Below are 13,204 nucleotides of genomic sequence, written 5' to 3'. Positions count from 1 at the left end.
AAGGGGAAACTGCCCCACCTCTTGTTCGAATTATTAAAAATTGAATAATTCCATTTCTTCATATATACGCATTTCCATAACAAATTTCATGACTTACGTGTTTGCCCATTCCAGAAATAGAGAAATATTGGCAAAATAGATGGATTCAAACTTAGACTAAAGCCTGCTTGTTCTCACTCAAACAAAACTGAGTTTTTTTGTCCTCAAAATATCGATAAATGAAAAAGCGGGCTCCCAAACTTTTGATCCATTACAATACTTTCCCGATTCCAGTTTTCTGTACTGTAATGACTAATACAGTAGTGATTCAATTTCTCCTTATGAGATCCATATTTTACGAGTAGAAACCGGTTCATTTAAAAAAAAAATATTAAAAAGTGCGAAGTTGTTGATATACATTTGCTTGATATACGAATAATTGATAAATGAATTCAAATAATGGAGTGTCGTATTATATCTGAATTCCTTCTTATTCTAAAAGGAAACTTAACATTTATTAAAATGTTTAATTTATTTTTTAATTTTTATACGATGTTTTAATCAGATGACTAATTTTTTGTTAGATTTCATTTATCAAAGTATGAATGAAAACGAAGTATAAATAAATGAAAGCATCAAAGCACGAGCATAAAAGGAACATTTCCTCACTGTTTATGCGAAATCTAAAAATATTATTTTATCAGAAATTATTGGAAAATAACGAATTATTTGTTTTTACAAGTTTAATCTTTTTTCAATGATGTCATTGAACTTATTTTGCGGTATTATTCAATTTTGTTTTATGGTTTAAGAATAATAATAATTATATTTAAAATTAAATGCATTAATTACAACAAAAAAAAACCTGACAACACAGATGTAGGACTCCCGCCGCGCGGCTTTTTTCGCACGGCTTATACACGCATACACACACAACTTAATTTAAAATATATATCATTTTATCTAAATATAACATTTTTTGTCTATTTAGTTTAATCTATTTAGTTTAGTTGATTCTAACTAAAGCTCGCATACCGTATTTCATTCGCGCGTGTGTGGCGGTACTAGCGACCACTTTAAATATTATTCATTTATTTAATTCTACCGTTCACATTAACTTTGAAACATGACTACGGATTTTAACTACTTTTGACTACGGATTTTTAACAGATGACTACGGATTTGATTACTACATCAAGGATACCGGTGTTCTTTGGCGGTTGGGTTTCAATTACACGCTCATCTCAAGAATGATTGATCTGAGATTATACAAGACTGCACTTCATTTATCATCCTCATTATTCATCCTCTGAAGTAATACATTACGATGGTTCCGGAGCAGTGGAGGCTCCTGCTCCAGAAACTTTTTTCTGGGCCTTTTCAAGGCCGTGGTTAAAGTTTTTTTGAAAAATAAAAAAAAAATAATTGAATCAAAAAGAATAGCTGGGAAGCAGGATAATAATCTAGCTTTACATTTTATTACATTTAAGAATATGGTACGTGGTTTTTAAACATATCTCAACCCCGTAGGGGAAGACACTCGCCTTGTGAAGCTTCCAGTCATCACACTCTCCCCGTTCCGAGTCCTGATGGGCTTTAACGGGAGGTTTTTAAGCACAACACACGCGGAGTAAAAAGAAAAATACCTTCTACTAGCACGCTAGGTTCGGCACTGCGGGAGCGTCAGTGCTCTCTTTCCTCGCAGCCTGAAATGCAGCTTCCTATGTGCGCAAGCGCACAACAGCCAAACACCATGCTTCTGGAACTGTGGAACACACAGTTCCATACAAAAAATGTTGTATCTTTTTCATAAACTGGGGGATGGCTACTGACATTAAGCTTAAGGATTATATTTTTTACAAGTATAAAGTAAGGATTAAAGAAATAAGATCCAGTATATTAAATGTTATCGATAATATCAAGGGGAAGTGGGGGTTTCTGCAGTTACACAGTGCTTATATGTGAAACTGTTCGGAGGCTAAACAGAAAAAAAAAAAAAATACGACTACAGCAGTTGTACGTCAGTGCTACACTAGCGTTCCTTGTATTGAGAGGGGGTACTAATGACACAATATACCTACTAGTTTATTTAGAGCAGTTTTTGGGATGGGGATGCGATTTTGCAAAAAAAATTTGAAATGTTATTTTTTAATTGTTGACAAATGTGCCTAAGAAAAATATGACCTTAATTAGGCGAAATTTCAAGATACTGAGAGTGACCGAACTCTACAGCCTCACCCCATTGACCTTTTAGGTTGAAAATTTAATAGCATCAATGCCGACCAAGTTTGCCCCATAGTAGTGGAACCAAGTTTAGTCAAAATCAGTCGTGTATTCTGGTGATATAAGGTGATTTAGAGTGCGAAACCTAACACCGAACACACACACGAACATCCGGAGGATTTTTGGGTTCCTTATGTGACAAAACGTAAAAATCCGGTGAAAACCGTGTGTGCCCAAATTGGATCGATTACCATACTTTCCCTTCTAAGGCTACAGCTCTGCTATAGAATTAGGCGGGAAAGTAATAGTTAAAAATGTTTGTAGATAGCAGTACATTTGTAAGTTTTCATACATTATTGTGGATTATAATTTTTAGTTACAGTAACAAAACTGTTTTTTTTTTTAATTTATTTTTGAATTTTTACGTCGGGAAGTTTAAATTAATTAATTAAACTTTAAAAAGAACGGTAGTTCTGTATACTTGAAAAAGTGTATAACCTATTGTATTAATTAGAACAGTATTGTGTGATACTATCCGAACTAAAAACAGGCTTTCACCATGAATCACTTATATAAAAACTGTATTGTGTCGTAGTAGTACGTTTATGTATATAAAAAAGAAACTGAGGGTGGTTTCAGTTATACATATGTGTACATAAATTTGCAATTTTCATAGAATTTATTCAGGTTATATAATTCATTCATGATATGAATCGTTCTTTTGTTTTTAGAAATAAAATATGAATATAAATATGTATTCGGCAGTCGTGTACTTTATAAAAAGAGCAGTCATTGGTATCATAGTATGGAAATATTTTTCACGTATTTAGGTCAGTTATTTACTTTTATTAGAGTAAATATTGATTTGAAATATAATTTTCATTAGTTCAATTTTTTTTTTCACTTAGTTATTGATATTTAATTTTTTTAGAATCATTTATTTTTGTAAGTAATCTGGTACCTGAATTGTTTAAAACTAGTAGATTCTCTCATAAATTAGATAATGCTTTGATAATATTGGAAAAAGTTCTGGATAGAAGATAAAAAGAATCATTCTTCAAGCATTTTTTTATGGACTTGAACTTACTAGCTAATGATTATGGTAATTTTTTTTAATGTATTATATATTTTACTGAAATTTGATTAATGTTTCGTTTATATTTTTTGTGTTACAGTGAGGAGGCACGGGAAATTGGTTTTACTGTAGTTATTGATATGAGAGGAGCGACTTGGTCTACAGTTAAACCGATTTTAAAGGTTTTACAAGAACATTTTCCTGGTTCGGTACATGTTGCTTATATTATCAAACCTGATAATTTTTGGCAAAAACAACGGACGTCTCTTGGTAGTCACAAATGTAAATTTGAGGTAAGGATATTTTTAAATTATTTTATATAATTTTTTTTTGGGGGGAAAACATAAATGTATTATGTTTTAAAAATATATTGTTTCTTTTTTTCAGTTTAACTACGTAGTTATTTTCTTTCATTTTTTAAGTGTCCTAACTATAGTTCGATTTGTGAACATGCGATTCGTAAATATTACATATTTATAATATATAAAGTAGAATGGAAAACTTGTTTAAATGAAATTTCGTTTTATCAAAAAAGAAGCACTTATAGTTTACCGAAAATCAGGAAGTCCTACACTTATGCTTTTTAATGGAGTGTTCGTAAATTGTAGTTAGTAATAAATGTAAATGCGTAACGGTAAATTACGATATTACTCGTATTATATCCTAAAATGTTCTTCTACCACGTTCTTATTGATTACTAGAAACTTCAAATTATTCATGCCTTTCGAAACTCGAAAACCGTTAGAATTTCAAGAACTTAAAACTTAGCACTGTTTCTCTAATTCGAAACTTCGAATCGAATGGAAATATCAGAGCACACAAAAACGTAATTATACATGAAACAAACAAATGACTGACCGGGTCTAGGTCAAGGTGTATGGCAAGATTGCTTTTTCTCAGTGACACTGTTCAACATTTACATTGAAGATACGATATGAGGAGATGAATGAAGATGAAGACTTGAGATAGGAATGGATGTAGAGAACGTTGGCGAACGGGATCTACCGCTTCTGGCGTAGCTAGGAGGAGGTACGGTCCTTACCGAGTACAATCAACGGAGAGAGGTGTCATTTTGATGAAAGTAGCTCGCAGAAGATCTGCAAGAAGCTCTGAATCGATTCTTATCCAGACGTTCGATGAATTATGCAAAAAAGAAGAATCATCGTTTGTTTAAAACGATTGAACATTTGCAAGCAGCTGTAATCGACAAGAAGATTTCAAAATTTGTGGTCATCGTTAAATTTTTTGTAAATCATCGGAAATGGAATATTTTGACTCTGCTTCAAACTTGGCTTAACCTAAGACTCTTATTTGGCTATTTTGATTTCGTGTGCTTAGTGTGAACGAAGAGATTCTAAACTTAAGTCGATTAAAAGTTATCTTTTTTCCACCTTCAGCCAGCCAGTCGAGGCTTTCAAATGTAGATATTATCTCAGTCGATGATAAAACAGCTGATCAAATTAATTTTGATTATGTTATTAGTAAATTTGTTGAAAATAAAGCAGGAAGACAAAACTGTAATGTTTTAACATCAAAGTTAAAGCAATATTAACATAATATTTAAGGAATTATGTATTTAGAAAATTTCAAATTTCATAGTGGTTAAAAGTGATATTAAATATTTTTAAATCGAAATATGTATTTTGATCGTTAACAATCCATGTTTGTTCTTATAATTTTTATATTAGTGAGTTACAATATCGATCCTGATAATAGACGTGTTTAAGTACAGTTCCATCATGTTGCATGTTCTAACTAGTCAAGTATAATACGTCATAAAATATACCAACTACGACTTAATACTGTACGAATACTGTATAAAATAAAGTTCCACTTACCAACAATTTTAAAAGTATATACTCGAGTACTTTCGGAGCCGTTACTCCATCATAAGGGATTTCCCAAAAGATGTTAATTCAAATTCAATTGTATAATTGTATTTAAATTAAAATTGTTACGTTCGTAAGATGTTTGCGACGAACATGACGTTACGGTCTTATTGACGTACAATTTAATTTTATTTCTTGACGACCGACTATTATGAACGTAACAATTTTAATTTAAATACAATTATACATTTGAATTAACATCTTTTGGGAAATCCCTGATGACGGTGTAAAGTCTCCGAAGTACTTGGATATATACTTTTAAAATTGTTGGTAAGTAGAACTTTATTTTATATAATTGTATAATACCAACGGTGCCAAATGCTTAGTAAATTAAATCTAATCAATTAATATTGTGTAGATTACTGTTTTATTAAATGTTGCATTTGCATTGTTGAAAAAAAAAACCATAAAATTTATGTTTCAAATTTTTGAAGTCGAAGTTACTTAGTGTTATAATATATTATACAAGATGTATCACGAAGTTCACCCGGAAATTTCATAATCTATTCTACTTGTGAAAATAATGGAAAAAGTTCATATAAACACATATCCTAAACTACTTCGTTTGCGAATTACGGCTGGTGAAAGATTTCTCTAGGATTTCAGCTCGGTGAAATAAGATCTTACTGAAATTTTTAGGACGTTAATTAAGGAGTAGAATTAGTAATTTCTTATGGTTTTTGACCTGAAAAATTGAATAATGAAATAGTCCCAGAACCGTAACTGCAGTACTTTTTGAGAAATCTGGGGTGAAAATCAATGAATTTGAACACAATTTTTTTTCAGACTTAAATTCTTTACAAGTATTGTTTAAATTTTTTATGTATTTATTACCCATTTTAACAAAGTTATTGTACATCAAACATAAAAAAAAGGTTTTTATCCCAGTTTATTGGTTTTCATTCCAGATTTCTCAAAAACTACTGCAGTTACAATTCTGGGATCTATTTTATTCGATTTTCAGGTCATAAATTATAAGAAATCACTGATTCTAACCTTTAATTAACGTCGTAAAAATTTCTGTAAGACCTCATTTCTGAATCTTCTTCTCATTCCCCTCTCTCTTCTTTTTATTAGAAGAGATATAATACGGACGAATTCTTTCGCTAGCCATAACTGGAAAATTAAGCGTTTCCAGACCTATCTTTATATGAACTTTTTTTATTTTCACCGGTAGAACATGCACTAAAAGTTTCTCAGTTTCTTCGTAAGGTACCTATATATACATATACAAGAAAAAACTTTGTATCAATTATGTCCTGAAACGCTTAGTTTACCAGCTATCCGCCATTTTGTTTTTCAATATAAAAATTTGTTTCTCAGGAATGGTTGATCGTATCGAGCTGAAATTTTGTGTACTGCTTGGGTACATAGACGTTTACTTGTATAAAAATAATGATTTGATCTTTCTATCCATTTCAAAAGGACGGCCATTTTTTAATTGTTAATATCTTTGCAACCCTTGGTTTATTTAAATATTTTGTTTACCAAAAAATGTTAAGTGTTTTATGACAAATAAAATGGCATCTCATTTATTGAAATCCGTTCATAAATAACAAAGATTCTTGAAGTGAGTTATTCTAAACTAAAAGACAAAAAACATATTAAAACTAAAATGTTAATATTACTTATTAATATTTTCATGATTTCAGTAATATTTTATTTCATTAATATTTTCAAAATTATTATGATTTATTATATGATAAGTTTGACCCAACGGATTAGTATAATGGTGAACTTGCAAATCAGCTGATTTTGAAGTCGAGAGTTCGAAGGTTCAAATCCTATAAGGCAGTTCCTTTTATACAAAGTAATAATGCTTTTGATATTTGAATTCTAGATCGTGGATAATAACGGTGTTTTTTGGTGGGTTCCAATTTACCAAATATCTCAGTAGAATGGACGACCTAAGACTGTACAAGACTACACCTCATTTACATTCATACATTTCATCCTCATTAAAAGCTTTTATTTAACTCGCTTTAGGAATAATCAAATCTTGCAACTGCTATATCTTTTGATCTACCGTATTAAAATCAATGAAATTTGTTACACGTATGTAACTTCGATGACAATACAGCGATACGGTGTCGGAATTTGATATGACCCAACCCCACGCGCTACCCCTACGTTAAATTCATGCATTTTGTTGAAAATTTTCATTTCTCATGAACTATCTTATGAAAATGATTGAAATTTAGTACACGTATGTAACTTCGATGTGTAAAAACAGATATTTTTACTTTTTTGTCTTAAAAAAAAAATATACAAAAAAAATTACAAAAATATATTTGATTACATACAAAATATTATTTTTTAAAACAGCTTTTATTTAACTAATATTAATATTAACATTAATAAAAAAAAGAAATAAATTATAAAAACCCTCTAAAGTAAAAAAAAAAAATAAATAATAATTAAATCAAATTGAGAATTTTAAACAAAAAAATATAATATATTAACAAATATAAAAATGGACTGAAAAGTAAAAGATAAATTATATAAATAGCTCTAATAAATAACCAATAAATAAATGTAATAATTATTAAATTCTAAAATTAAAAGTAATGAAAATATTTAAAGCGTGGCGCAGTTTTTATAACAATGTTTTCGAATAAGTATTATTGTTGTAAAAATAAATGTTGTGTTGTTTTAAATAAATTATAAAAACTGCGCCACGCTTTTATTTAAATAAATATTTTAATTACTTTTAATTTTAAAATTTAATAATTATTACATTTATTTATTGGTTATTTATTAGAGCTATTTATATAATTTATCTTTTACTTTTCAGTCCATTTTTATATTTGTTAATATATTATATTTTTTTGTTTAAAATTCTCAATTTGATTTAATTCTTATTTTTTACTTTTTAAGAGGGTTTTTCTAATTTGTTTCCTTTTTTATTAATGTTAATATTAATATTAGTTAAAAAAATAATTTTTTATATGTAATCAAATATATTTTTGTAATTTTTTTTGTATTTTTTATTTCTTTATCCTCTGAAGTTAATTCGTTACAGTGTTTCCGTAGGATAAACAGAAAGAGAGAGTTCGTATCGAGTTATTTAATTTTATTCCAGAAGAAATGAAAACTAATGTTTTAATCTAGAGTGACTCGCTTCCAAGCATTTTTACCATAATTTTGTTATTTATAAACGCATTTTGAATAAATAAGGTGTCATTTTTTAATTTTTTTTTTTTTTACTTGATGTAAGAGTGCCGATGCGATGTACGAGTGTACGGGAGCGAAAGGTGTTAAGTTGTACAAACTGTGATCGTTATTCACAATTGTAAAACAGATTAAAAAAGTTAATAAGAAATAAAATAAATCTCAACCATGTTCATAAATTCCGTTGTTTATAAATAGAAAAAAAACCTGCTGTACATACTACTTGTTTTGGATTTAAGGGTATTTATATATTTGTTTTGTCTTTATTTTCGTGTGATTGTTAAACTTTAGATAGGATTTCAATTTAATTCGCTGCATATTGTTAATAAAATACGTTTGATAACTATTATACTTAAATAGAATTCTGTAATGGGTTGAGTACTACAGTACTGTGTTATAATGTGTTGCGTTACAATAGCATAATTAATAGATTTAATTAGTGCATGCATACCTACATATTATAGAAGACTTATATCTACTTATTATTTATTAAACAGATTTATTTCTTAACAATTTATTAACAGCTTTCTTCTGATATATATGTTTGTGAAGTAAGTTTTTATTTTTTTTTAATTTAAACTTATGTTATCTTCTAACTTTTCTGTCGTATAAATTGGAATAGTTTTATGTAATGCAATTTTAAATAACATCCAAAGAATATAATTAAATTGTATACAATAATCTTTACGTTCAAAGTACAGAAAGAAGATGAGAAAATGTTAATAAAACGGAAAAACAATGTAGGTCAGAATATTTAAGTTTATAAATTCTATTAGTGTTGTAAAGTAATAAAGGAAAATTTGTGTTGAGAAGATGAGTCGTGGAAAAAAATAGGTCAAGGATCAAATAATAAATAATTGTCCTTATAATAGTAAATTACGTGTAAATTGCTTACAGTAACACATTTATTTCTACGTAATCCATTTTATTAATCTGCTTATATATAATATATAAGCAGATATATATATATATAAAATACTTTTCATACAGATAAAATTTGACATTTTTTTTATAATAATTTACCAACACTGTTTTACATAGAAAGTTGTGAAAAGTTGTATTATGGTAAAGAACATGGAAAACAGGCTCAGTTTTGAGGTGAAATACTCTTGTCTGAGACAGAAAATTAATTAAAGTTTTTGTAAGAGAAAAGCGAATAAGTGGGAAATTGTTAAATTCTATACGAAACTAAAAAAAGTGTAATATAAACAGATTAGAAAGTTTTGTAACAATTTAATATATTATCAGTTTAATTTTGTTCACTACTTTGAGAATTATGAATAATCATAAGAATTCAGTTTTCTTCTTTATTTTTAACTGGAACAAAAAAAAATCATAAATTTGTTCTCGTTAACTAAAATTGTTAAACATTGCATATTTAACTTAAATCTTAATAAGTTTTCTTTTTTCTAAAATATATATATATATACTCGTATATAATGAAATAATATATAAATTCTTTCATATAAGATTCTTTATTTTTTAAGATTCTATATAATTCTTTCATACGACTAGCACTAGATAGGGAATCTTGGAGAGCTGCATCAAACCAGTCAAAGGACTGAAGACAAAAAAAAAAAAAAACATATAAGATATGAAAGAATTGGGAATTTTCCTGACTGACCTACAGAATAAAACTGGAAAAATTACAAAGCTAAAGGACAAAAACATTAGATTTAAACAAAAGGCAGACAAACGACAAAATACAACGAAGAGGGTGTTTACAGATGAAGAAAAGAAAGCAAGATCTGAACGGATGAAGAAATATTAGGCAGCTCGGAAGAGTAAAATAACACGCTTTTCTCAGAAAATATTTAACTAAAATTGACCTAAGTGGTCCCATGTTGGCCGTAATAAGTATAATAATAATAATAATGAAATAATGAATTTAATTTTATTTGAGTTATCTCTTTTTTATTATTTTTTTAATTATCATATAATGGATATTTCGTACTTTATAAAGTAATACTATACTTATGACTCAGTCTATGTATTTTAAATAATTGGCAAAAATCTTGACGGAGTCGTCCCCCAGCTACAACCACTGGACGGATTTCGCCAAATCTTTTTTTAAAGAAAGATTATGATATGTCATTAGTGGTTGCCTGTCCCCCGCCATCCACAGCGGATATCGCAGCGCCAGTTGTAATGTATAATTAATTATTTTATTAAATTTATTTTAAGAAGTTTAATTTGGATAAGAATTCTGTATACCTAAATTTGAACATTCAACAAGAATTTCGATATTCATCTCCTTTAAGAACGTTAAAAATTGTTTTTTTTTTTTTAATCTATTAAACAAATATCTTACCTAAGAGATTTTAAAGTTAGTAGTTATTTAATTATTTTTTTCATTCCGTTATACATTTTTTAACTCGCACACAGTTCTGTTTTTATTAATTTATTTTTTAATTTTTATTTAATCTTAGTATTAAAAAAAAAACTTTGATTTTATTGGTCGTCTAATTTAACCAATCAGCTTTTAATTAAGTTATATTTTACGCAGCCAATATTAATTTTGAAGGATTAAATTTAAATTATTGCGTATTTTAACTCCCTTTTGCAAGAGAATTTTCCTCAAATTAATTATTGGAATGCAATTATCTTTCTTTAATTTTTTATTTCTTCAGAACCAATCATTGATCGCCAATTATATTTCTTCAAAGTTTCAAATAATAAATAATCTTTTTTTTCCTCTATGTTTTTATTAGTTATATGACTATTATCTTCCACATTCAATTATTTAATTCTTTTAAAGTAGACAGATGAGTTTATTCTTTACTTTTTTACCCGATATTTATTTTTAATATTTTTTTTTAATTTTTGTGCAAAATAAAAATATAATGAGAATACAGCTGTTCGGTGTTCGGACGTATTCGCTTAACTTCAGGAACTGATCCAAGACACCAAAATGAACAAAAAGGTTACATCTACGTAAGTCCTACTTTGCTTTGTTTTCCTTCTGGATGTTATTTTGTGATTTTTAACAAAAAAATTATTTCTCAGGAATGGATAAACCTACTTGAATGAAATCTGGCAAATCTTAGACTACTTTCTTATTATACAAAATAAAAAATTTTGAAAACGTTACCTTCAAACATGTCAAAAGGGCGATAATCTTAATTTTTTAATCTTCAACATCTTTGTAATTGTTTGATCAGATTTTTACCTATCACAAAATGTATTAAACATTTTATTTTTAACAAAATGACACCTTACTTGTAAAAATCCGTTGACAAACAATCTAGTTATTGCAGTCAATTAACCCTTTTCTTTTTCTTGTTTAGTCTCCGGTAATTACCTTTCAGATAATACTTCAGAGGATGACATGTATGAGTGTAAATGAAGGGTAATCTTGTACATTCTCAGTTCGACCATTCCTGAGATGTGTGGTTAATTGAAACCCAACCTCCACAGAGCACGGGTATCCACGATCTGGTATTCAAATCCGTGTAAAATAACTGACTTTACTGAGACTTGAACGCTGGAACTCTCGACTTCCACATCAGCTGATTTGGGAAGACGTGTTCACCACTAGACCAACCCGGTGGTTAGGCAATTAACACAGCAGTACGCTTTCGCACATAATGCCAGCTGATAATTTTTTGCCTGTTTTTATTTCTTCCACTAAATGTAATAAAAATTATGAATAATAAATTATAATAGTAAGTTAATAAAAATGGCGTCCAGAAGGAAAACAAAGCAAAATAGGACTTATGTCGATATGAACTTTTTTCTCATTTTGGTATCGTAATCAGTTCCTGAAGTTCGGCGAATACGTCTCGGAACATTCCGTATAGACCAGTTCCTTTCTACCTCAATAGGAATGCTTCCTGATGTTCTAAAAAGCTGAATTACTTTTTCGTACTCATCGTCCTACATAGTAACGGGTAAAACAACATAAGATTTTCATTTGAATATCCAGAAATAGAATTTATTTAAAAATGTTCTCTATAACTTAAAAATCAGACGTATTCCATGTTAAAGCTAATTAATATACTATATTCAATTTTAGCTATTGATAGTGGGATTATATAGTTTTTCTCAATATTTTTTTTTTATTACTGATTGATATTTGTTGTTAATTTTTTATTTCCTAAGTTTCGCTTTTGAATTTATATCTATTATAAATTAAAATTTTTGTAACAGCCGGATATGACACATGCATAATAATTAGTAAATGGTTTTTGAGAATATGTCATTGCTATCTTTTTTTTCTATTGTTTTCTAATTTACTATTTTTTAAAATAACAATTTGCTTAATATTTCCCTAGTAATATTATAGTTTCCTTTTTATCTTCACCGTTTATTTTTGTTTTATATGTAAAGCAGACAACAGTAGTTCTTTTTAAAATTAGTTTCAAGTAGGCTAAATATTATAAATATGTTTTTATCCTCTTAGGTCTTTATCTTGTAATTAACTCTATTTTTTCTTTATATGTACATATATATATATATATATATATATATATATATATATATTTTTTCACATATTTGATGAATTAATCTTTAATATGTAGGTGCATTTACACGATTTGTTGAAATATGTATATATATATTCTGTTATATTAAGAGGAAGAGCCCCGACGGGGAGTCTTATTCTTTAAGACTTTGGGGGTTGGCGTCCCCACGGGCCTAGCCTCCGCAGCTTTTCTTCCCACTATACAATGAGCTGCGGAACACTTTACATTTTACACATATACTACACCAAGAACACTACATAAATTACAACATACACACATACACAATTACACAACAACAACCTACACATTTCTTACATTTACACTCGGTGGTGTTGCGACATCTTACGAAACGCAACCGTAACCCAAGGTGGGAACAAATCGTGCCGATGGGTGAATGGCTCTAC

At 28.6% G+C, this 13,204-nt stretch overlaps 1 protein-coding gene across 11 annotated transcripts in view; it reads left to right on the top strand.

The window, feature by feature from the left end:
• Positions 1-13,204, top strand: part of trio (trio Rho guanine nucleotide exchange factor) — a 1,562,448-nt gene that overhangs the window by 719,861 nt on the left and 829,383 nt on the right. For all 11 annotated transcript variants that reach the window (XM_075373360.1, XM_075373356.1, XM_075373361.1 and 8 more), the window contains one exon: positions 3,378-3,570. In XM_075373360.1, coding sequence (XP_075229475.1) covers positions 3,378-3,570 — 193 coding nt within the window. The remainder of the gene's footprint in view (positions 1-3,377; positions 3,571-13,204) is intronic.

This window comes from Lycorma delicatula, chromosome 8 (genome assembly GCF_047948215.1).
Source record: "Lycorma delicatula isolate Av1 chromosome 8, ASM4794821v1, whole genome shotgun sequence".
Lineage (NCBI taxonomy): Eukaryota > Metazoa > Arthropoda > Insecta > Hemiptera > Fulgoridae > Lycorma > Lycorma delicatula.
This window is presented reverse-complemented; position numbering and strand designations above follow the sequence as displayed.